The 26,892-nt window shown below is 44.6% G+C and overlaps 1 protein-coding gene across 1 annotated transcript in view; it reads right to left on the bottom strand.

Annotated features, from left to right (window-relative positions):
• MAN1A1 (mannosidase alpha class 1A member 1) overlaps window positions 1-21,111 on the bottom strand; it is a 146,093-nt gene extending 124,982 nt beyond the window's left edge. The window contains exon 1 of the mRNA XM_084262140.1: window positions 20,366-21,111. Coding sequence (XP_084118266.1) covers window positions 20,366-20,968 — 603 coding nt within the window. The 5' untranslated portion in view covers window positions 20,969-21,111. The remainder of the gene's footprint in view (window positions 1-20,365) is intronic.
• Window positions 21,112-26,892: the final 5,781 nt, after the last annotated feature.

Raw genomic sequence — 26,892 nt, 5'->3', positions numbered from 1 at the left:
AGGAGTATTTCTCAGGGTAGGCTTAAATAACACCTCTAAGTACACCACAAAAATCAATGTCTTATTATTACCTTTCTCCCAATTATATTACTTTCCTGGAAAACACTGAATCTATTTAATCTTAACATTTTCAAACAAAGTATGCTTTTATTATGTATTTTGGTAAAGACTGTTGTAATGGAGAACAGCCTGACTGTCAGAGATGTGTAATTTAGCTTCCTTCTAATTATCTACTATTTGTGTATGTTGTGGGTTTTAGAAAGAGCTAAAGTGTTTTAAATCTGCCTTAGTTCCTGCATTCTGAAATGGGGAGAAGTTCTTAACTTCTCTGAAATGCTTCATAAGATCTATCCATAATAAACCTTACATAAAATAGCCATATGTTATCACAGCATCTAGTTTCTACATCACAATCAAGAGCAGCACCCTTTACTCATCCTGACATGCAGGTTATGTGCCTATGATCTCCCTGTCTCCATACCCTTATTTGATTCCAGAATAAAATTGCAGAAATCCAAAGCTTTGACCCTGTGAAGGGTTCAAATATAACATTTAGCACATTAAACTAACACACCTCATAGATGACAATGTAGGACAACAGAGGTTTCAGTCCTTCTAAGGATATCACATTTCTCCAGAACTACACAATGCTCATTTTTTGGCAAAGAAGTCAAACATCCAGGTATTAAGGCAACTCCTTATAGTCTTCTGCAGTATGTTTCAGTCCTAGAACTTACTCATTCCTAATGTCTCCCTTCAAAAATGAAAGGGGGAGAAATAGTTGTTAATTTAACACTACATTTTCACAAAAGGGGAAGAAATAGTTGTTAATCTAACACTATATTTTCACAAAAATGTGAAATGTTTCACTTTGACATCAAAGATTTTGAGAGATACCTTTCTATTTCCTGCAAATGCTCCCCTGCTGCTGTGCTTGAGACTAACACAGAAAAGCTATGCTGCTTCCTCATTCCCAGATTTCCATCCTGTAATAACTGCTTGAAAAGAAAACTATCACAGAAAACCTTCTGACACCTCTGTAAGTCTGTCTTGCCTGCCCACTTTCACAAAATGTTGAATTATATTTTTCCACATGCACAGGAGATGAGTGGCCACATGAAGCGAGGTCACCTGTACATCATGACTTGGATCTGTAATAGTAACTTTTTTGTTTGTTCCAAAACCAGGACACTTTGAAAGGTCCCACCATCACTTGTTTTCAATAGAATATGATGTATTCTAGTTGTTTCCTGCTAATCACGAAAAGCAAAACCCATCACCCTCAGCATCCAGTGATTTAGGTGGGCCAAGCACGTGGAATATTTGGGGACTCTTTCTTTTGACTGTCCAGGCTTACAAAGGCAACCTGGGGACCTCTCTTCTGGCATGTTCAAGTTCATTTTAACAATCCTTTCTTGATTTGAGCATGTTGTTAGGAGTTGCTTCAGAATATCTTAAAATACCTCATTGCTCCTAATTTTTAGCAATGCAGTATTGCCAGGGCATAGATATATAGACCATTTTGGAGAAGGAAAAGGAAACTATCTTTCTTTAAAAGGCATGATATAAATTCAGAACCCAAGCAACCCACAGTCTCCTATAGACAGGCTGGAGGAGATTTAATTCAAGGGTCCACTGACTTTAACTTCTACCTTTTTCATACACCTACCTGAATTATTTTATGAAACAGCAAACCTGGGCATATTTGAAATACGAGCTGAGGACTAGTACAAAGAAACAGGCGTCAAATTTTGACTCCTCTATACAATTATGGTGCTGCTCTTAAGGAAGTAGAACTTGTTCAAACAAGTAAATTACCTTGTAAAACAGCAGTCAAAGCACAGAATTGTTTGTCACCTAAATAAAAATCTACTGGCTTAAAACATCATTTAAAGGAAAAAAAAAAAAGCATTCCTGTGAGATCTGTTAAGTAAAAGCTAGGTTTAGTGGAAGCTTTTCATTAAGGTATGAGCAAGCAGGGTACCTAAGGACCGAGGGAAAGATACACTTTGTATCCACAACATCCCTGCCTCAAAACTCCACCCTGTCCCCGAGGCTCCTATGCCAGCACTCATTCTGCAGCCACAGTAGCAGCTCTTAACAGTAATGGCTAGTCCCCAGAAAGATTCCCTTGTGGGTGCAGTCTGCTAAAGCTTATTTACAAACCTTTAGCAGGCATGGTTAACAGAGAGTTAAAAGTTTATCTGCACTAGATAAGGAAGGCAATGAAGTGCTGATGTGGATATTGAAGGGGAAATCTTATTGTCCCATCTGTCAGTCATAAAAACAAACAAGCCAACTCTATTGCTGCCTTACCCTGCTGAACAGAAGAGACTCATTTCCTTGTATTCTACTTGTACCCATTAATAGCCTATATTCTTTTAAAGCTGTCATTTCTTTGAGAAGAAATCAGCTTTGAGTCTAGTCCTTTTACATGTACTGTCATAATAGCTTTGACAAAAGCTACTAGGGAACGTCTTCATCAACCAACTCTGAAGTAGGTCACTAACCATTGCTCCAGCTCAAAGCAGACCCCTCCAGATGTGTCACAGCAGTCAGAGGCCACAGCTGAAGTGCTGAAGCCTGGAGCTTTTCACGTCCCATCCAAGAGCAGCGAGTCATGGCTGGAAAGCCTTTGGGCTGTGCAATACAGGAGAAAAGTCTTTGCTCTGGTGCATGGTGCTACTGGAGCTGGTCTCATAGCAGGACCTCTGGCCAATGACTGAGAGCCAGAGAGAAGGTCTGTTGTTGGTCCCACAAAAACATCAGTGTGATTAAAATATGCAGCAGCTCAGACTTAAAATTCTCTAGCTGACTCCATGACTACCTCATACATGAGGCTATTGTTACTTGCAAAAAGGTAACAACCAGAAGCCAGAGCAAGAAGTTACCAAGTTTGAAAACTGAGCAAATATTTCACCTTTTTTTGAGGAAGTTTTAAAGTCAGCATGGAATGTACACACCCACTTCTAGAAGCCAGTAATGCCTGCTGATGTGAGCTACTGCTGCAATCAGACTGCAAAACAAGGTCTCAAGCAGAACAGAAAAACACAGGTCTGCAAGAGACACAATGCATCAGAAAGACATCTCCATTTGAAGTTTCCTGACAGTATTAAATAAGGTCAAATTCAAAAACTATAGTCTTCCAAAACATATACCTTGAAAAACTTGCTTGCTTTCTTGAGAACAGCAGTCCCTGTGGAGTAATACTTGCCTTGTTTGAAACCAACAGGTACGGCCATAAAGGAAGGACCCATCTCCTGCAGTGCCCCAATTCCTACCTGTTTCCATTCTCAATACTGAGGAAGGGATGTTAGAAAGTTTTAAGAAAGCATTGGGAAAAGCCAGTTTCATGCCATCATGTCACAGCTATCCTTAAAAGGTAGACAGTGGGAGAGTTTAATGCCTCAGCCCATCTGGAGGGATCTGCTGGTGATCTTGTATCTGTACACTAATATTCTTCTTGGGAGCAAACTGCTGTAATCAAATAGTCATGCAAGGTATGGTTTTCACAGATCAAAGTGAACTGTAGTTTTAGTTCGCTTGGCTTTTGTCCACTTTACAAAGCAAACAAAGGAATACATGTTCATCATATGACCAAAGCTTCAAGAAAAAGTACAGCTATTCCACAATCTGCATTTGTTGCCAGAAACACTTGGCCCCTGCAGTCCAAAAGGCTTGGCACCAAGTGCACATACATTTATGATCAACACCAGCACATGTGCTCTGCCTTCAGGGAAGAGGATTTGTCAGTGGCATGGTGTGTGCCAAAAAAACCCACAGGGTTTTGGGGAATTTGCCTCCAGCTCTCATCTGGCGAAGCCACAGCTGGTTAGATTTTTAAGTGTACTGCCAAAGCCCAATGGAGAAGGAAAGGAACATGGGTTTGTGCCGGTTTCAGCAAAGCAGTTGATTGTATAGGTGTTAAAAAGTTAAGGTACTAAAATTATTTGGTTTTCCTCACAATGCTTATTTTCAGTATTTGTCTGTATAAACAAAATCAAGTAGGTTTAGGGATAGATGCTAAAAGACATTAAAGCTTTACTAGAAAAAAACCAACATTTTTCTGAATTCGCCCAGAAGTGTTGCTGAGGCCACAGCTACTTCAGTAACACTAGACACGTCACAAAAGCTGGAGAACATGAACGAAACTGACTGATGTCCCAGAGTGAGAGGGGATTAATTGCGTGGATTAACTGTACATATTAATTGTGATCAAATTCCTTGTATAAAAAGCTGATTGAGAACTGCTGATTAGGATTTTCAGTAAGCCATTAAATAGTGAATAAAATCTATTTTTAAACATATTGTGACTTGAAAGCAAACACTTTTTATCTAAAGAGATCTATATTTAATTAGTAGTAGCATGTCTGAAAATAAAAAAAAAAGTTTCTCCTCAGCAGTCCAAAGGGCAAAAATATTTGAGTAATAAAACATTTATCAGACCTCATAGAATAAAGTCATTAGTACACTTTCATATATAGCTATACAGTACATTTCAGGAACTACTTTTCACCACTGGAGCTGTCAAACATTCCCTATCCACCAGCAAAACAAGGGATTTTCCAGCCTTCCATCTCATACACATGTCATAACGGCTGTGAAAGGTTCAGGCTAATTACAGTAAGAGCACATACAGATAGAAAAGTGTGCTACAACCCTATCTTTACCACCTTTAAAAAATATTGCTAAAATTATAGTTTTGCTTTACGTCTTTAGGATTAATTCCACATAGAATCATTAAGGTTGGAAAAGACCTCCAAGATCATCTCGTCTAACTGTCCCCCTACCAACTATATTACTTACTAAACCATGTTAAAGCATGAGCTTTTTTTTTGGTCTTTTTTTCATTAACACACGTACATATCTATATATGCAGACACATCCATACATACGGAGTCATAAAGTACCCTCCACTTCAAACATTCTTTCATATGCTAGCTTCTTTGGCTAAGTGTGGCACACCCATGACCAGTTATTAGTTTTCAAATGAAAGACAAGCAAGTTTTCCTTCATATACTCTCATTGTTTCTTATCCTACCAGAAAACTGATCAAGTTTCTCTCCTCCTTCTACATAACACCTTAGGGGAACTCAGTCAAGTCTTTATAACTATGTTAAGGAAAAGACAGAAGTTGAGTGGCATGTTTTTGGGTGGTGGTAGAAAGGTAACACGTAACAAATTCCCAGTGGTTTTGATTACAGAACATACAATTATCACCCAGGATGTTTCATATAAACAGTATATTTGAAACTGGATATTAAAGCACAGGAGCAATATCCAAGAGAAATAAAGAATAAACTGTTTTCCTTCTGATTGCGGAACACTGACAGCTGGTTTTACAGCCTGGAGAAGTTCCCCACATGAAGTTACCAAGTACAAGGGAATCATTATTGGTGAAGCTGCAGTAAAACCAGCCACAAAGTTCTTAGAAAAATGTTTCTCCGCATGGACATCGGGTAGGGCTGGTAAAACAGACACTAGGTGTGTTTAGCAGTGAGGTAGTAGATCACCTCCCCATTTATTTGCACTGCAGTGGTCACAGGAACACAAAGGACTTTTAAAGATGGTTTTGAGACTTGTCTCTGGCATCAGCTGCTGGCCTCGTTCTGTCCTCAGAAAATAAAACACATTTTTCAAGCAGTAGCATGGATCTGAAGTGAATAAGACTCCTCATGGCAAATAAAGAATCAAACAGGCATCACAAAAATACTGTGTTCAAACAGAAAGCAAGAAAGAGACTCCACAAGTTCCACCCCCCATCACAGAACACCATAATGGGTAATTAGCACACCAGGAAGCTACTGTAAAGTCACTCTGAAACCAACATGTGTAACTTCTTTCAGTACACTATTATGTGTTTAAAATAACTTTGTAATAGACATGTCCTTCTCGATTCTCATGATCAAGACTACAGCTGGAAAAAACACCAACCGCTTTTTCAATGCCCAGCACACATGGATCAGAAGACCATTCATCTAAAGTTTCTTTTCATATGCAAGAGACCCAACTGGTGTGACCTTCAATGGCTTAGACTACAGGACCTGCTTTACTCTGGAAAATGAAATGCTGAATTTTTGCTTCAAGTCACAGATCAAAAGTGTAAAAGTGTAGATGAGGCCACTGTCATGCTTTAGACTACTAAACAAGATTCAAAATAACTTTCTTGATGAAGCAAAACCTCAATACACTGACTTAGTATAAAACTTAAAGAAAAAAGTCTAATGGGATTTAAAATAAGCTTGAATCCTTTCCAGAACTCAGGGGCCCACCCTTTCCTCAAACTTATTCCCACCAAAAGTACTCACATAGGTTTTATGGCTCCCTTTACACACTTTTGCTTTAAGTGCCAAATAAAAACTCTGGGTGATCACTGTTCCCATAACAAAGGATCATAAAGTTGGGGCAAAAGGAAGGTGATAATATAGTCCCTGCTATAGCTGAAAAGAGCTTTGCTTCTCACATCACAAAACCTGAATGGGCACGTCAAATTGAAGGGGGTGATCATGTTTTGCTATAATGCTGGAAACTTACTCTTTTAGAAGTGACTAGTGAGCATAGACCCTGAGCATGAGGCAGTATAAAGACAGATTTCATTTTCAAAACCAAGCTTCTGTAAAGCCAGACCTCTTTGTGATGTCAAAAGTGACAGAAAATCAAATGGTGACAAGTTGGACTCTTGTGAATTGGAAGCATAGTGCAATAGTGCAAACCTGCTGTAAAAATATTTGCAATGCCTGCTATAAACCATGCAATAAGCCACACAAAACTGAAATTTAATCTAAACCTACAAATTTGTAAGCTAGCAATAAGTATTAGCTAATTTAAAGTGCTTACAAGTGAGTTAGACTCTTAAGAAAAAGAAATCAAACAGAACTGTGATTTAAACCTAATTGAGTGGCATATATTCCAGTTACAATTCAAAATATGAACTTCTCATCTTTAACTGACACATACCTAAGGAGGCAAAAACTAACACAGTATTTGCATCAGATAATTTATATTTTGAGCAGAAATACGCTGAGGAAAGATGCTTCAAAAGAACAAACAATTCTTCAATGGCATGTCTCCCTGCCTGCATCAGTATGCGAGTAACCCATTTATACCCACAAAAAAAATCAATGAGGTCTCTTGGGTGCCTTTGCCCAATGGAGAACTCTCCCATGGGATCCTGCAGATCAGGTCCATTTATACCCACAAAAGTAGCAAAAGTTGCAACTAAGAGTTTTGTTTTCCATCAATAGCTTGTATTTCAAAAATTCAAGTGGGACTTCCCCATATTGACCATGTCTGTTTTTCCAGTAAATATTCCTCATTTCTGAAAATTTCAAAATACCTGCTGAACTAACATGCAGTTGTCTGCTGGGCTTAACTAACGAACCCAGAGGTAGCACAGATACCAATTAGCCAGGAAAGGCTCCGTGTCCTTTTCCTCCACCACCCCACCTCTCATAATAAATGCTCATTTCAAAACAATTAATGTATGAATGAGAAACATGTAAACCCCAGGCTTGTTTAAATGCTAGACAGGCGAGTTTAAGATCCTGAAGGAACTGAGAAAGACAGTAATAACACCCCAGACTTTAGGGAACACGCTCAGTTTGTTCAGGAACCTGATCTACAAGGTCCTATGGGAGAGTTCTCCATTGGGCAAAGGTGCCCAAGAGACTTTGTTGACTTTCAAGCATGAGAATGGCCCGTGGCAAGAGATCAGGGTGCCCACATGGGGAGCACCTGGCTGTGCCCAAGCACCCAGGGAAGCTCATGGAGGAGGAACAGGCAGTACTGCCCCACATCAGTGCAGAAGTGCTGCGCAGGGATGAGGGGAGAGAAGGACAAAGCTCAGCAGGAAACTGCAACAGGCCAGGAGGGGCGGCCTCAAGTACATCAGCAGCAAAAGAAGGACTGATTGGAACAGGGACCTGCTGCTCAACAGGCTGAGGAAAAACAGAGGCAAAAGGACATGAAAAGGCTCAAGCACTCTGTTTTGCTTTGGTCAGGCATACGTGTATGTCTGATACAAGACAACAGCCTTGAATGCAATACTTCAGTGAAATGGAGATGCACAAATCCGTGGATCCAGATGAGATGCTTCTGGCAGCGCTGAGGGATTTGGTTGACTGCTTTGCAAGGCCTCTCTAGATCAGCTTTGAAAGGCTGTAGTGACCAAGGGAAGTCCCTGCTAACTGAGAACAACAAGGAGGAAGATTCAGGTAACTACAGGGCCAGTCAACCTTGGGAAGAAAATGGAGCAAGTCCTCCTTGAATCTATTTCCAGGAACATGAAGGACAGAAACCCCTTTGTGAACAGCAAGCATATTTTCCCAAAGGCAAAATGTGCTCAGCCAACCCAGTTGCTTATTATGATGAAACCACTAGCTCTGTGGGTGAGGAGAGAGCAGCAGGCATCATTTATCCTGACTAGCATGCTTTTTGATGCAGTTCCCTGTAGCACTACAGCAGCCGAAAAGGCATGGACTAGATTGGTGGTCAAAAAGGCTGATGAAAGAAGTGTCTGGCACACAAGCTCAAGACAGCAGTAAACACATCAAAGTCTAACTAGTGGCTAGCTACAAGTAACATTTCTCTGGGTTAATCTGAACAGCTGAGCAGAACACACCCTCACCAACTTGTAACATTAAACTCCAGCAATCAAGAAGCTGGAGAACAGGGCTGCCACCTGAAAGACCTCAACAAGTCAGAGGAGTGATGAGAAGCCTCATGATGTCCAATGCAAGCAAATACAAAAGTCTTACACCTAATGTGAAATAATCACATGCCACAGGACACAATAGGAACTTAAAAGCTTGAAAATACCTTTGCAGCAAGTAGTCCTTAGTAGCCTGTAGAATGTAAGCAAGCAAGGCATCCTTGCAGAGGTGAAGGTTAGCTGTATGGTGGGCTGTATTAGCAAAAGGCCTGCTATGATGGGAGGCAATCAACAATTTCTATGCAACAGTCCTGGTGCCTCAGATGGGAGGTTTAATCTTGTTTTTCAGCTCTTTTGTACCAACTACAGATTAAAAAAAAACCCCAAACAAAACCCAACCAACCAAACAAAAAAACCCAACACAACAAAAACCCCACCACACAACATACAAGAAAAAGATGGAGCTGGATTTGTTCAGGCTAGATAAGAGAAGGCTTCTTAATGACATAGTGGGTGAAAAGGCAGTGGTCCTAAGTTACAGAGGGAGAAATTCTAACTAGATAAAACAATAATTTAAAAAGCTACAATAAGGTCTTCAGCCACTGGAATATGTTTGTCCGGAGGGGCTGAAGAACCTCCCTCCACAGACGTTTTTCCACATTTGCATGTACAACACTCTGAGCACCCTGATTAGATTTTGTTGAAGTCAGCCCTGCTCTAAGAAAGAGATCAAGCCTCCAGAGGTCCAGTGGTGAGTCTCAGTCTCTCTCCTTCTCAAGAACAAAATCATATGATAAGCAGAAGGTTGGGAGAAGGTAAACAGACAGGACTATAGTGCATATAAATGCAGATCAACCATGTCTTCATAATGCTTTCAGATGATCAGACCGTATATGAAAACTGTTTCCCTGAAGTCTGAAGACTTTCTCACAGGGCGTCTACTATCTGCAAGGTTTAGATTTATTTAATAAAAATATAACTTGGACAAAAATGATTATTGAAATACAAGGATTTACTTACTCGACCCTAATGTTCTGGAGTTTGCTTGCAGCATATTAATTATACTTTCAGTTTGGATGACTATTTGTAAAAAAAATCAAAACAAAACAAAGCTATGCCTTTTAATTTTCAAGGTGTTTATTCCAATCAGAGCTTGTCCCCAGACTTACCAACTGTACAATATATTTGGTTCTTATGTAAAACATATATGGAAAGAGATACGAGTTTATCTCTATCCCAAAATACGAAGACAGTGATTTATTTATATTTTTTTTAAGAAGCTGCATGAAGACACTTATGGGCTTTTCTTCAGAAAGGTCATTTTTTGAAATGCCCTTCTTGATCTGTGATGTCGCTTCAGCCCCTTGACAAGATCACACACACATTTCTAAGAAGACTCGACTCAGGTTCAGTGCCATGCTCACCCTAGAGCTTCACAGAGTAAGACATAAAAATATCAGTCAACTTGCAGTTTGTCTTTACATAACATAGTTTTTCCCATGGTGATTCTTCAGATGATCTCACCAGAACAAAGCAAGCAGCATGCAGCTTTGAAGTATTATGACTTTTTAAATATGTAATGTGTATAACTTACACTTTCTAAATGGTAATTAGGTTTTCTGTTGCATGATGGGGAAGTGGGGGGCGGAAATCCATCACTGCAAATGATTAACATCTATTCCTCTCCTTTAGTTCAGAGCATAGCATTACTATCTAGGTCCGATACAAAATCTGAAGTGCAATTCTCAAAATCACAGATGGGTGGAGAACTATAACCACAGTAACAAGCAGCACATTTCCCTACAGACAGAAGCGCGGGCAAAGCTTTATCATTAGTATCACCATTCAGTGCACCAACAGATGTCAGTGCTCAAAGGCAGTGAGGAAACCGACAGCGAAGTTAAAGACTGGGTCTGCATCTGCGCTTGTGTAGCAGTGAATAGTAAAATTACTATCTCCTTAAGCACTAGACTTCGAAAGGAAAATTGTTTTTTTAGCTTCGTATTCTTTTACACAAGCTACTTCCTATTTCCTGGGAAGAAGGCAGCCCCTGAACAAAAGAAATTTCAAAAGGCATGGAGATGTTTATTATGCAGTGGACAGAGTGAAAGAAAAATATGTAGATACTTCTAAAAAAATGCCCTCTCAGTGGTCTGAATACTAACTGAAGAAACAAGCCACACTGATCTAATGCAACTTTATTGCAACGTTTTAAAAGCACATACTGACTTTGAATAAATAATTGAAAAAGAGAGTTTATGTTGCCAAGCAGTAAGATCACCCCTACACAAGTCAGATGATGCAAAATACTGGAAAGAAAAGAAATTAAAGAATGTCTGATACTAGGCTATTCATATAAACAACACAGTACTGCCTCTAACCTAAATGCCAGCAATATGTATCTTCACAGGAGAAGCACAAAGCTGTGTGCTTTAACATTAAAATGGCAATTTCTGTTTCTGCCCAACAGTTGATTCTTCTGAAATAATCTGAGATGCACGCAGAAGTCTTGAAACAGCCAGATGTTTCATAGTCATCAACTCACCTGGTGCACAGCACCATTTCAGCCCTCTGTTCAATATTGTTTAACGTATTTTCTTACCTTATTAGAGATTTGCAGTGTGAAAAAAAAAAGAAGCTCGAGTTTCTTAGAACCCAGACTTCCATTCACTTGCTTTATTCCTAAGACAATTTAAAAGCCAAGGTACATAGAGTTTCCAAGAGGGAGTGGGAGGACAAATGAAGTAGATTTTACACTTGTAGTTACCTTTGCATAAGAGACTGCATATCTCAGTGTTCCCACAAGGGCTGTGAATGTTTAACTTTAACAGTTATAAGAATGTAACAGCAGGTTATGTGCTCATCCAATCTGTTTGGGAAGCTTTAAAAATGAAAGGCATCAGAATGAGCAATACCTGTGTCTTCATAAACACCAGCTATAAAAGCCAATCAGCTTACTGCAGAGTTATTGCAAGTTGTCTGTTACTCTGTGCAAGCATTTCTTAGTTACAACAGAGCTCTAACTGAAGGTTTCAAGATGCAAGACAGACAAACTGGGACTTCTGTTACCCTACTCACCTTCCTTCAAAACAGCACTAGGAGCAGAACATTTGGTTTCAAGTACTGCTTAAAAAGCTTACAGCTTAAGCATAGAGCCAGGGACTTCCAGGTTTAGTCCCCCTGTAGTAAAGGGCAGTTCAGTGGCAAACCCCAGATGCTCATGCACAGCCATGAACCAGGTTCCAAAAATCCAGGCTTAAACTAACCCTAGGAGCCAACATGCCCAGGCTAGAGACCTGCAGCACAGGTAGGAATGAAGACAGCCTTCAACCAGCACACAAGCAACAGCCCCTGCTTCAGTGGGGGAAAACCAAACCGGAGCCAGGTAGTCAAGCTCTGCTCTTTACCATCATGCTACATCATCCTCCACAAGTCACTAGACCCGTCACACCCCTGGAAAACCAGACTGCTGTCTCACAACAATAAAGTCTTCTGGACTCTGCTGGCAAGGCTGCCGAGCGGTGCGACACAACAGCAGCTTAACCACGGCTCTGTATAAGGTTTCATTAAGCCTGGTTCAAGCAAACATGTGCTTTATTAGGCACCAATTCTGTCTGCATGACAGCCTTGCAGACCCAATTATTAAAAAGTCATGGAAAACAGAAAAGGAAAGATGCTTCTTAGAAGAGTGCACACATTCTTTATAATGCATGCTTAAAAAAAAAAAAACCCAAAACCAAAAAACCCCCCCAAACCAACCCTATGCAAATTTTGTGGGTAAAGGAGATTTTTACACAAAAGAAGGAACCCATATATTGAGTACGGTGCCCATATCACTTTATTCATAGGCCCACATAAACAATTTTCTTCATTTGTAAAATCACAGTTCTCAAAATAATTCCAAAATAGGCCACAAAATCCTTCAAAACTCATTGTCTAAAGCATACTTTACAGAGAGATATATCTGAACAGTTGAGGTTTTTACCAAAAAAGCACACAAACAGAATGTTTCATCAGCTCTGTACCATCTCAGGCAGCAAGTTATTGCCACAGCAGCACTGCACCGTTAGCAGCAAACAGTGACTCAAAGCCACTTCCCTGAAGCATTACTCTTACTCTGTCAAGTAAGTTAGGAAGACAAATGCATTATTGGCAAATAAAGGAACTACTTGTTAAAATAGTCTATTTAAGATGAAAACCACAGTAACTTAACACCTATGCTGGCTCCTGAAGCTAGAAAGAAAAAACCCCATCAAACCCAAAGTTAACATACTTTTACAGCAGCATGTTTCAGATAGCTTTAAGAAAAGGTCTGTCCACCCAACAGTCACGCAAGTGCTTCTGTAATGACATTAATTACCTACCAGAACAAGCGCTGTCTCCTGTCTGTCCATGATTTCCTTTTCATAGCCCTGTGGTTTCATTAACATTGAAAGAAGCTATCAAAGCCTGGCTGTCTACCACTCTCATGAGTGAATAAGATAAGACGTTTTTCAGCCTCCCCAGTAGATTTTAATAAACAGGTGGAATTTTTCTGCTTCAGTTTGCTCACAGCACAGAATTACAGCCTAAAGCAACTGTACTCACCAGCATTGTGATTTACTCTATTTCTTTATATTAAATGGCTGCCATCGGCTGCTATACTAAGATCAAATATGAAATCATCACCATGAGAATATAACTTTTGCCAAAATGCAGGAGACATTCCACCTAAAGCTTTATCTCACATCTTTACATCACCTGATTTAACTTTCACAGAGAGAGTCCTGTGTGTCTGGAATTTAAGTTTTGCCTTTACATAAAATATGCAGGTGGATTCTCAGTTAAAGAATTAATCATGTGCTTGATTTTTTTTTTTGTGAAAGCCAGATGTTTTCCACTGAACATTTATAGCCTTTTCATTTTCCCACAATTCTAAGGATCCAGTTACATAGGGGATTCAGTCAGTTTTGGTAAATTTACCTGTTGAGAACATAGACCAACTTTGATGGTAAAAAAATTAAATGTTATTCTTAGCTCACAGAAAACAGGTATAAGGCTGAAAAACAAGAACTAGCTATGGAACACACTCTATTATTGTCAAAAATACACATTGTCCCACATTGAGACATTCCCCCCCCATCTCACAACTGATGATCAATCGGACAGGCATCTGTCTGCGCTGCAGAAACGTCAAGTCATTTGACTGGGAGACTGGGACAGGCTGCCAGGTGCTTAAAAATAAAAGGCAGGGGCAGCAGCTCCAGCAGCTCACCTGAAACAGTGTCCTCCCCTACAAAGACCTTAAGGGCTCCAAGACCATTAATTCAGCAAACTCATACCCTATCTCACATCTTGTGCACAAAGAGATGTCCCAGTCCTATTCTCTACCACTTTGCTCTCCTCCACTAAACACTGGCTTAGTGGGGTTCCACTGTGCCCACCCCTCCCTCCATTGAGCCATTTTGGCTCCCTACCCCACCAGGCCACAAACACAACAGAAGTGTGGGCATATTTCTGTCTGGCTGGCAGGCTGAATTGGCGCTGCACAGGGGCTGTCACATGACAGAACCAAGAAGTTACTTCATACATACAGCCATTGAAATCTCTTAGTAACGCAGATGAAGCTGCCCTGCACTTTGCAGTGCCATATCCCTAAGGAAGCAATTTAACTTATTGCTCTGTGACATTTTGGATGCCATAAGATAACCCCTGCCACTCCACAAGAGCATAAATCCACCAATAAACCCAGGGAACATATCCACAAGCCCCATGAAGATGCTCTTAAAGTAGGAGTATAAGGTACCTACTTAGCCACCATATTTGATTCCCTCTATTTAGGTACTTATTTCACCTCCTTAATGTCTGTTTGGAGTTTTTTTAAATAAATGGTTTTATTAAAAAGAACTACATTAAATAGTATTTATCAGGAAAGAAGAAAACTTCAACAGAACTACTAGATACAAAAATACTGACGATAAGTAGGTAAATAAAGCTTTTTAGGGGAAAAAAGCCAAGATCCATTTTAAAGTCCTTTGACAAACTGAATGACAGCTTCAAGATGTCAGCATTAAGATCACAAAGTACTTTTAAGAAAACTTAGTTCAAAATGCATTGCATCATCAGCAGGTTGCCAGGAATTGCCACATTGCTTACTCATTACATGTCAGTTCCTTGCCTTTCGCTGTATTTTGTTCTTAAAGAAATGTACCATCAGGAAGGTGGCTTTTTCTCTTTGAAACCCAAACCACTCAATACTTCCACAGCTGTATTTTAACCCTCTTTCCTTCGCCCTCCTACAAAGGCACCCGCAACCTCCCTCCCAGTAAACACACTCTGAATTTTGCTCAAGAGAAGCTGGGGTTTCAGTAATTCCTACCACAGCATTTCTTTTCCCTTTTTCTCTTCTGAGAAAAGGGTTTGGGAGGTAAAAGGTCTCCTGAAGGACAACACTTCAGCCTCCCACAGATTATTACACTTATTACACCAGCTTGAACCTTTGCTGTGAAAAGGTCACATTGTGGAGATTCAACTTTAACGGAGAAGCCAGGCCAGAAGATCAGATACCAGGAGCCTCCTTCATCCACATTGTAGCAACTTCACCACAGCCAAAGCTAGAACCAAGACAGCCCTTCCATTAAGGCCTTCAACTCAGAAAACTATCCTGCTGGTTTAGTGAGCCAAAGCAGCTTACGCTGGGCTACAGTGGAATTAACACAAAGTAGACGGTGGGAGAAGGCAGTCAAAAGTAGTAAGATGATACTTCCCCTCCTCTTCTGACACTCGCCTTGTCTCATGAGAATCACCAAAAGGAAATAAATCTCCCCTGAAACCTGGCACTGGACCCCTCCTCCCCCCTGCAAGCAGCAGCACTGGCATACCAGGAAGCAGGAAAGCAAGAGGTGGAAGCACGCAGCAAGGCACAAGAGGCCGATCGCCCTTCTTCAGCCGTGAGCCACCTCCTGTAATTTTGCCATCACTCCTCCTTGTTACCAGAGAGTTCTGATTATGCCCAAGTGCTGCTATGTCAAGTGCGTGTTACATCTCTGATTAGTGCTTTATTTCCATACTCACAAGCCTGCCTTCCTTTCTCCAGATGCTTCTGAACTTCCCTGCAACATTACTGAGACTTGTTTGACCTAATGACTTCCAACTAAACTGTGTAAGAACCACCACAGGAAACAATTAAACAAACCAAATGACTGCTGATGAGTTAAAAAGCTCCAGAATTCCCACTGCCAATACATCCTCGATTCAGTTCTTTACAGAAAGAGTGAAGTAGCCTTCAGCTGTGGAGGCTGTTTTGCTGACCTGAGACCATTGCCTTGTTGAGCCCAAGGGACGAATGCTTGGGAATGACTGCAGAACCAGTGAATAAAGTTCACCACTCCAGGCCTTCTACCAGGTAACTGCAACACTTGAGAGCCGTGCAAGCACTTGGAGCACCACATGATCATGCTCTTTGAACACTGATGCTCTTTGGAGCACCACATGATTGTGCTCTTTGGACACTGATTACAGTTTACCAAGGAGGCTTTTTATCCTGAAAACATACCCAAACAGCTCCTAAAAATAACGTGTCTGGTTTCCAAGCTAGCCACCTTGTACAAGAGCAGCACAGCTGCATTAGTATGGTGCTCCACTAACACCAATAGCTTGCTGTTCAGCAGGATTAATTAGCCTGGGCAGAGCACTACACTGATGTGATTATATTGCTTCTAGTACCTGAGCTAGCTCATTCATCGTTTCCTATTCCTTTCCTCTGAAATAGAGTTCAGTTTTTGCTATTTTCTTAACACCTAAATAATTCAATCACTTTATTCTTTTTTTTTCTTTTCTTTTGGAAGAGAGAGGAATGAGACTTAGAAAAGATTCAAAGTCAGATTTCCCTAATTTAAACAGTGCATCTCCTGCCTCCACAGCCCCTCCCCTGCATTACCATCCTCTTCTCATCCCTTCTTTTGTTTGTATCATGCTATCACTTTTCCTAAACTGTCTACACACCTGTGAGTCTTCCCTGGGCATCAGAAATAATGACATCCAGTCACAACCAGCAGTGACAAGAGCAGAGACTAGACAACTTTCAGTTTATTTGTATGGAATAGAATCATCATTGCTTTCCACTCCACTCCCCCATTTTTACAGATGGGGAACACATACAACAGGAGGCAACTGCTCCAACAAGGGGCCACCTCTCAAATCAGTGAGAAGAGCAGGAATACCAATCACAGCCTCCTCATTCACAGTCTGGGTCTCCTATCAGGACACCAAATGAGAGACCAATGTGAAGTGTACCAGGTGCCCATACTCTACCTCAAGTCTTGAAGACACCAAAGCATCAGCACAACAGCCTGAAGAACTCAAGGTCTGACAAAATACAAGTGTGCTGGTATGCTCAAAAGCAGCACTGCCTCTTTGCTCAAGCCTTCCTAAAGGACCTGGTGTGAGGAAGAGGCTTAGAACAGGCAACATTAGGCCACCCAGTAAAAAAAATCAGCAACCACAAGCAACCGACAGCTTTTTTACAAGAGGAAGTACTGAGCAAACCCCACTGCCAGCAGTCCCTTTTGAGTTTGCCTGCAACTCATCATCAGAGGAATATCGCAGCACCCGTTAGTAGGTCTCATCTTCATCCCACATCTCTTACTCGTAGGAGCATATCTGCACACAGACAGGTGTGGCGGGTGCAACACATCAGGACAGTTACTGCACACAGACCCTGAGAACAGCAGTACCATTCTGGCAGAGCAGAAGGCAGTTACAGCCCCTTGATCTCCGCTTCTCTGCGTTTCCATGAGTCTTCTCCTGCTTGATAAGCTTCTAACGACTCACTTTTCTAGTTATTTGTCATATTACGTTGGTTTTGATACTAAATAAACTTTAGGAATCTTTATATTCCCACCTATTTTAAGTTTCACTGTTTTAATACCAAAAAAAAAAGTACGTCACAGGAAACAAAAAAAATTGTTTAAAATTTCTGTAACAAAGCTTTGTTAAGAAGAGTTATAAAGTTACAGCATTTTATCACTTCGTGGTCACAAACCATATTACTAGTGGACAGAACTTGTTCCAACTTAAAATGAACTTGTTTCAACTTAAAATTTAAAACAAGGAATGAACAAAACGCCCCCAAACTCTCTCCCCTCCCTGCTTTCTATCAGCATGTTTGACAGAGCTCTTACAGAACAGAAATACAGGGAAGAACAACCTTTTTCCTTGGCATTTTCTTCCTTTAAAGTAACCTGCTTCCTTCTGTCAGAAACATCCACAGGAATAGCTTCAAATTTTGAGTTCTAAGTGTATGACATACATCATACAAAGCAGATGCAAATTCCAGGCTCAAAAGGGTATGAAAGCAGAAAGATTCTTTACATTTGCACTTCCAGCAGGCAACCACCAGGCACAAGGACAGGAGCTTGACAGGGCAATCCCAGTTTCTGTGCATGCACAGGGTAGTACAGAAGCTCATACTTTGAAAAGTTACAATTTAAAACTATTTCGAAGATGACTGTGGATTAGAATTCCAGCTTGACAGTAAAAGTATCAACATTAAGAAGCAGACAGGAGCCTTCAAAGACACAGAGAAAAGCAACAAAAAGGGCAACACGTGAAACAATGTGAAGCAAGTTAACACAGGAGAGGGAACATTGTTTTACGGGGGAGGTGGGAGGGAAAGGAAGTATTCTTCAAAAGAGAGAAAAAAAATTCATAGCGGTCAAAGCACTGCAAAAATGCAAGAACAATTAAGTAAACAAGTTGTTATGGCCACATACTGAATCAGGAGGGAAGGAAACTCCCAGAAACAACACTTAGCATTGAAGAATTACACTGAGATAGGAAGGCAGAACAAAGATCTGGAAAGTAGCCTCAGTCTCTCTGTCATCTCCTCCGTTCACACACGGCCACAGGTCTGGTTTGGGGAGCGAGTGTGCTGGCCATGGCTCCCTGCGAAGCAGCGGGGAGAAAGAGGGGCGATGGAATGGGAGACGGTAAAATTGAAGTGACACTGGATATGCATGTGTATTCACAAACACATATATGCAAGCACACAAATATATGCACATACACACACATATATATATATATATAAAGTTAACTTGGGCCAGCAGGCACAGAGCAGGGCCAGCAAAAGCAGTATACTCGAGTTTTATCTTCTTCCTTCTATTTATTTACTTGTTGCAGTCTTCTATGCCACTGGATAGTGTGCATCAGCTCTAGAGCCTCATTACTTCCAAATACTTCTCCATGGCAATTCAGGAGAACTGGGAAAAGAGTTTGTTGGTATTTGTAATTGCTCTGCTTGCCTCAGGCAAGCTGAGTGACTAAACCAGAAGCGAATATAGCCTCTGCACAGCAAGATATGGTCTATACCATGCACTCCTCACAGTCTCTCCCCTCAAGATACCTTTGCGTTGGTATTTACTGCTTGCGACTGCCACACAATTTGTTAACATAAGTTAAACATATGCAAGGACACCAGAGCGCAGAACATAACCTGAGGTTTGTGAGACCTTATGACCTGGTTGGTGCCCCGCGTGATGTCAGGGCTCACTTTTCACAGCTCCGTACAAACACGCAATAAAAATACATCAGTCCAAATAAGGCTAACGCTGTTTGCCAAGCACAGGGACACTCAGTAGTTAGTCTCTCGCTCCTATCTCATTTCCATCACCACAGAGCAGGAAACATATACTACTAATTAATTCATAAGCCTTAATCTCGGCAGGCAGCTGAAATTGTCGGTTCGATAAATAAAGCGGCCAGTAGTGCCGGGAAGTTGTAGTGTATGATCAAGGAAATTCTTATTCTGTCGGAGGACCCTGCCAAGCTGTGCTCACAACAGCCTTGCCCGCAATACAGTTCGGAGAATTTCTGTGCGGACGGACTTTAAACCGGTACCTGAACCAACCAAGCGGCACGAAGGAACGAGACAGTCCGGGGAATTTGTCAAAACACATTAACAGCTCAGAGGCTTTTACCGCTGTAACCGAAATTGACCGCGTTTTGCCGAACCCTCTCAACTCCTCAGACAGGCGATAGCACACAGCAGCGAACCGCACTAATCCCAGCCGGGTCGCGACATCGCAGAAGCGCTGCACAACATCCGCACCTCGCACTCCCGACACGCAGCCGGCTGGGCCAGCGCAGGACAGCACGGGGCACCTCCTGCTCTGCTACCCGTGCGGCACGGGGAGGGCAGGCGCCTTCCCTCGCCGGCTCCCGCATCCCGGGGAGAACCGGGATGCCCCACGAGGCGCGCAGGCGGAGCCCCGTCGCGATGGGGCTGCTGGGCGCCGCTTTTCCTTCCCGGCGCCGCTACCTCCAGCCCTCGCCCGGCCGCCCCGCAGCATGCCGGCGCTCACCGGGCGTTGCTTCCTCCCCGGGTTTCGGTGCAACAGCTGGGGGAAGCCGCTAACGTCGAAGGAGGAGGAGGAGGAGGCAGCCCGCACGGAGAGCGCCCGGCGCCGGTAGCGCTGGGTCCGCAGGCAGCGCCCGCGCCGCATCCGCGCAGGGGCGCGGAACGCACCGCGGGTTGCGAAGGTGCAACCGCGGACGACAAGACCGACCTGCGCGGCGGCTGGCGAGTGAGGCCCGGCCAGAAAGACCCCGTCCTGCAGTAAAGAGGAGGCGGGAAGACTCAGGGCTCCCCCCAACCCCGCTGCCAGCCCCGGCAGCGACCTGTTGCCCCGCGCGGGGGTGCTCCCGAGAGCGGGACCGGCCGCCGCCGCCACCCACCTCTTTGATTTTGTCCCTCTTCTGCCGGACGGCGGGGTCGGCGGGCTCCTGTCCCACCGCGCCGACGGGCTGGCGGAAGAGCCGCTGGGGCAGCCCGGGTTCGCCCGTCTCCTTCCTGCCGCGGGCGTCCTGCAGAAGTTTCTCCTTGTCCTGGCGGATGTCCCTGCGGATCTCCTCGGGCAGCTTCTGCAGCGTCTCCTTGGCTTCCCGCAGAGCCCGCTCGTGGTCCGCGCGGATCCGCTCCAGGCTGCCCGCCCCGCCCGCAGCCGCCGCCGCCGCCACCCCCGCCGCCGGGCCGCCCCCGAGCTGCGGCGGGGCGCGGGGCTGCCCGCCGGGCGGCGGCGGCGGCGGCTGCAGGGCGGCCGAGTGGAAAAAGACGCCGCTGAGGAGCTTGGAGGAGTCGGGCAGGAAGAAGATGGCCCCGAAGCAGAGAGTGATGAAGGCGCTGAACACCAGCAGCAGCACGAACTTCTCCGTCAGCCGGAACGCGCCGGGGCCCGCCGCTTTCCTGCCCCCGCCGCCCGCGCCGCCGCCCGCGGGGCCGCCCAGAGCCCCCGGCCCCGCCGCGCTACCGAAAAGCGGCAGCAGGCTGGCGGCGGGCATGGCCCCCGCGCCACCTCAACGCAGCGCAGCGCGCCCCGCCGCCGCCGCGCAGGGACCACACAGCACCGGACGGGCTCGGCTAGTCCCCGCCGCCCTCTCCCCGCTTCGGCAGCGGAAAGTTTCCCCGGGCGGACGCGGCAACTTTTCCCTTCCCCGCCAGCAGCGCTCGGCGTCTGCGGGGCGGGCGCTGTCAGCTCCAGCCCATGCTGCCGGGGCCGCCGCCGCGGGTGCCGCTCCCCGCTCCGCCCGCGCGGAACTGCCGGGCAGCCGGGGGCGGGGCGAGGCGGGACGGGGCCGCTGCCGACCCAATGGCGAGGGGGGCGGGACGCGGGCGGGCCGGGCCGGGCCGGGGGCGGGGCGCGGGCGCCGCCGCTCCACCGCTCCACCAGCCTCCCGCGCTGCCGGTCCCCGCGGGTCCCGGAGGTCAGCTCCGGGGGTGGCTTTCCAGGCGCCGTCTGCCCTCCGGGGGAGGAGGAGGAGGAGGAGGAGGGGCGGGGGGGGAAGGACACGTGGCGACGGGTTCACCCGACCGGGGCAGCGGCTGCGGCCGCTTCTTCCCCGCGGCGGGCGCGCGGTGGTGGCACGTGCCGGCCGGCAGGCGCGCGCGAGCACCCACGTGCACAGTTGTGCACACTTGTGCACACACACAGACACACACACAGACACACACAGACACACGGCCCCTCGCCGCCCCGGGCGTGCCTGCACACGCGGGCACACATGGCCGCAGAGCGGGAAGGCGCGCGTGTGCCCCGCCGCCGCGGTGCTCGCACCCTCACGGGCCACACGCGTGTGCGCACGCTGGCACGCGCACGCAGCGCGGAGGCATCAGCAGCATCAGCATCATCATCATCAGCGGCACACCTAAGCCAGGTGAGCAGGCCGGCCCCGCGGCCCCCTGGCCGCGCCGCCCTGCCCGCCGCTCGCGGGGGTGCCCGGGTCTTCCCAAGGAGGAACCCGGCGGCGGTTTGACCGCTCGTTTGACCTCTCAGCGTCTTTGTTACTTCGCTTTCTTTTCCCTGCGGGTACAAGGTGTGTGTCTTTGCGGCGGTGCGCCCGGATGCGCGGGGAACGCCGGCTGCCCGCGCTGGCGCCAAGCGATGCGCTTTGGTAGCTGATCAGAGCGCTGCGCCCCCGGCTCCCCGAGCCTTCTGTGGGGTGGGGGAGAAGTTGGGGGTTGTTTTCTTAAAAAAAAAATAAAAGCCCGGAGATCTGTGTTTTCGCTCGTGTTACGGAGCAAAGCAATAAACAGCGGGATGTGGGGAGCGGGGAAACGCAATGAAGCGCCGGGGCGCTACAGCTGAAAAAGGGAACCCAGCCGACACCCAGAGGGAGGTTTATCTCCCAACCTTTTTGGGTCGTGCTTGGAAGCCTACCTAGGCTTTCACAGCGGGCTCAGCGCCCTAAGCCCGAGTTTCTTCCAAAATGTGAGCCGCGGAGTCAGAAACCAAACGCCGAGGCGGGTTGTTCCCAGAAGTTGCCACGCTGAGGTTGCCTGGTTTGGGCGTTTGAGTGACTTTGTGTTGCGAGGGAGGAAAACGGCACAAACCTCACCCAAAAAACAAACCCACAACCAAAAAACAACGGTAGAGGGAAGTCTGGGCTTGAAGCCGGGGCAGGGAGAAAGCATCGCATAAACTGTGAAGAGGCGATTTTGCAAATGAGCTCGGCAGCGGCTAATTCTGCTCCCAGGGGAATTAAGGGGAGTTTTACCATTGACTTAATAGGAATAAAGTAAGGCCGATGCCCAGTGCTTTTCTAAATCCCGTTCTTTAGAAGTTAGAATATGTAATAGATTAATTAAAAACAGGTTTAGAGGGGATGGTGACATAGAAACTTTGGACCAAGTCCCACAAAGCTCCCATAAGAGCAAACACTTCTGTAAAATTTCAGGATTACACGTGAAACTGAAGGATCAGGGGCCAAATTTAGCATCCCATGAAATCAGTAATTTCCTTTAGTTTTTACTTTTAAATACCAATTTTTTTCCCCTAAATTGCATTTTGCCACATTTAGATGTGAAACTGTTCCTTAGACTAAACAAAGAGCACTCTGATTTTGACACACATTTCCCAGAAATGTGTAATGTAGCCTGATAGCTGTGCCAAGATAAAACTGGTTAGGATTGAAGAATTCAGCCTGCCTGGAAAAGGAGATAAGAATCTATGCTGCCTTTAAAAAAAACCAAAAAAACCCCAACATTTGAGGAAGCAAATATGAAATTTAGCTATTGAAAGACATTTGACTAATGAAAAAGCTTCCTAAACAGTGAAATACCCTCTTGGCTTCAGCGAGCATATTCTGTTTTAATAGCAGTATTTGTGGGCGTATAATATTTTTTTCCCACAGATTGCCCTCAAAACTCTTCACTACTTATGTGATTATATTTGGGGGCAGAATTCAGTGCTGGAGGAATTGCTTTTCTTCAGTGTTCTGGAGTCATTCCTTAGGTTGCCATATTTCTCTAGAACTTCGTGAACAAGGGTTGAAAACACCGTCACGCCGAGTTCTACTCCTTGTGTCTCGTCTTCCTAAAAGCTTCCTGAGCTCACCAGCCTCTCACCTTCTTTGGGTGTCCACCCTAAGTGCCAGGGGTTAAACGCAAACCCACGTGTGGGGTTTCGCTGCCAGCCTCACCGCTATCTTTGAGACATCCTGCTCATTGCCTGACTGTGGGAGGCAACAACCAGAGTTTTCTGTGCAAAGATAGAAGCTGTTACATTCTCTAGCCTCCGGGATGAGATGATCGCTTCGAGGACAACGATAATCTTGGCCCTAAAATAGGACTCTTCCTCTGGGTAGAAATGAGTAGAAACATTTACCAGCAAAGTCAAGTGGGAACTATTCAGCGGGACTATGTAAAGTCACTGGCTTAAAGAGCTGCTCATGAGATGAGGGCAGTGGACACTGAAAGGAAAAATATACCCAACCTGCCTCAACCCAACATCACTCTACAACTCCCTTGTTTTCTCATCAATGATTTACTTTGGACACAACAGAGAACTGTACAGCATATTCCAAAGAACATGAAAATAGAGGGAGTACCCACAAAAAAAGGACCTCAGATAAAAGCAGTAGAACCAAAGGTTGTACGTGCTCCATTTCAACTGGCTGTGCCCCACAGACAAGTTAAACCACATTGGTAGGTGCTTAAATGGTGTCCAAAATATCCAAATAAAGCATGAGCAGATGAAGCTTGGCGTCTGCAAGGATCTAGTGACAGCAGTGGGAAGCCCACTCACCTGCACCAGGGTTCATTTGGGAAGAGCCTCTTTTGATAGAGCTTTTGAGTGGAAACATTGAGCTGGATGGGTGCTTTGGGTTGTGGGGTGGGTCTGTTTCATTTTTTATTTTCTATTTTTATTTTTCCTAATTGAGCTACATGACTTCCTGGATGGAATCAGCTAAATGGGAAACAAAACCAAGTCTTCAGGCAGTTGTTTTGCCTTGCTGGATAAGGCTGGGTCCGATCCAGTTTGGTTATACCAACAAAACACCAGACTGCATCTGTCCTGCAGAGGGAGATGCCTCTTCTGTGGGTTCAGCTGCAGGATCAGGAGTCATTTTCCAAGAATCATGCACAGGTCAGGTGTTTACAGAAAGGTAGAAACGACACATGAGAGGTGGTGAGGGGGAGATTCACATAATGAAGGGACAAGACATTTTCCTATAATAAGTGTTCTGAATGGGCTGATTTGCTGCATTTTGACTGAAAGGCCTGGGGAAAACAAAATACTGCCTCTTGCCTTGTCTTTTTTTCTTTCTTTTATTTTTTTTTCTTCTTTTATTCAGCTGCACATAATTTGTCATGGTTCTAGCCTTAGATCTTGCCTAGCAATAGGGAATTAGCCTGCATGGTCTGAAAGATGCATGTCACAGATTAGGAGGGTATTAACAGTTGGCCCATTTTAGGCACATTCAGCTGAAGCAGATATGGACCGATGCATCTTTTGGGATAAGGGCATTTGTTACAGTACCGCTCCCTTCCAAGGAGTTCCCAGTGTTACATTTTGGTTACAACTACTGTAAAAAAATTACATGACAGTTTCCTTCTGAAATGTGATGCTTCTGCCCAGCTCTTCAGAGATACTTTTAACAGGCTTGCCTTTGGGGATGTCATTCACAAACCTAAGTTACTTTTGTAGAGTAAGCAAGTAGCGTGACATAGAGTTCCCAGGACTCACAAGCTGGTTTCATCACACTCAGTGTGGTGTTTGGAAGGAGGCTTCAGCCATTTGACATGTGTACAAAATGCTCTCTGTTTCTCTGATTTTGGTGCTGGGATGAAGTTCTGAGTTCAGTGTGTGAGGAAAGCGTGATTCATATCTGCAAAAACTTTGCTTCATCTTCAGTGCTCTGAGAATAAGGGACTGCCTCATGCTTTTCTGTAAGAGCTCAGAAAGGAGAAGTGTTGAGCACTTAGGAGTCCTGTGGTTGCAGCACGTGCTCAGGAAGTTGGACATCTGTGTTCGACACGTTTTGCTGGCTCGGGGGATTAAAATTGTCCTCTTTTGCCTTGCAGTAATGTCCCGGAGAACATATGCATTCCCCACCTTTCCTTTGAGTTGAGTGCTGCAACTCAGAGGGGAGTGCAGGATGCTGAGGGCCAAGAGGAGGAAAGTTTTGCATGAGGAGTGTTGCTCAACAGCCCTGAAGAAAGAACACTCCACTCCCAGAGGAGCCTACAGCATAACAACTAGGGCAGTAATCTGAGGGATGGGAGACACCAGTTCATTCCTATGCCAATGAAATGGGTGTTGAAGATGGTCTCCTATTTGAGATGGAAAACCAGAAGAAAGGAAATTAAATGCTATGACAGCCTTTCTCAGACATTTCCTCTAGTTAAACACATGAGAGGAATGTGGCTAATATCCAGACATTATAAATACCATAGCAATGCACCAGAAATAGGAAGATTTAAGCTGACAGAACTTTTTACTCTACTCCTTAAACAATTTTTCTGGCACGGCCCATCAATTCTATGAAAGGCCTCTTTTCTATCAGTGTCTTTGGAATTATCTTCTGTAACTCCTTCCATCCCCACCTGAGGGAAAGGATCATTTGTTTCTCGAAATGAAGGCTCCTTGGTGCATGCAGCATCCAGTGCTTATTGGGAGGGTTCGCTGGAAGCATACAGCCAAGCATCCAGTCAAGGGCAGAAAAGCTCTGCACTTTCTCTCTTCCCCAAGATTTCAGAAGGCACAAAAGATGAACTGCAAAAAATGCTGCCTGAAGAAAATATTTGACTCATTCTAAAAAAAACCATGAAAGATTAAAAGCATTTTCTTCAACATCGGAAGAAGCCCAAGTCTAGAATTTGAACTCTGACCACTTGCAGGATCATGTTCGTCACTAGCACGAAGCCATCATATCCAACCCCAGGTGGCATCTTTGAGAATATCTCACTAAAGTTATTCTTTGCTTTTAATCTTTCTGTTTATTGCTTCTGTTATAGACTCTTTGCAGTCCCTCAGAGCAAGCAAACAAGTTCATGATATTATGTGTGCAAGGGAGAGGCAGAAAAATAAAGGGAAGCAAAAGCAAACTTTGGTCCCTCTTTCGAGAACAGTTTGCCAGTGCTCACATCCTCAAAAAGAATTTTAGATACTGAGCTAAGAACTGGATGAATGACAGGGCCCAGAGGGTTGTGGTAAGCAGCATGAAGTCTTGTTGGAGGCCTGTAGCCAGTGGTGTGCCCCAAGGGTCAGGGCTGGGTCCGTTCTTATTCAACAATGACCTGGACGAGGGGACAGAGTGTACCGTCAGCAAGTTTCCTGGTACAAAACTGGGAGGAGAGGGTTGACAGGCCAGAAGGTTGCATGGCTATTCAGCAAAATCTTGACAGACTGGAGAATTGGATGAAGAGGAACTAAATAAAGTTAAACAAGGGTAAGCGTAAACTCCTGAACCTAGGGAGGAACAAC

This window comes from Gallinula chloropus, assembly GCF_964237585.1.
Source record: "Gallinula chloropus genome assembly, chromosome: 3".
NCBI classification, from domain to species: domain Eukaryota; kingdom Metazoa; phylum Chordata; class Aves; order Gruiformes; family Rallidae; genus Gallinula; species Gallinula chloropus.
Note: the sequence above shows the minus strand (reverse complement) of the source record. Positions and strands in the feature narration are given on the sequence as shown.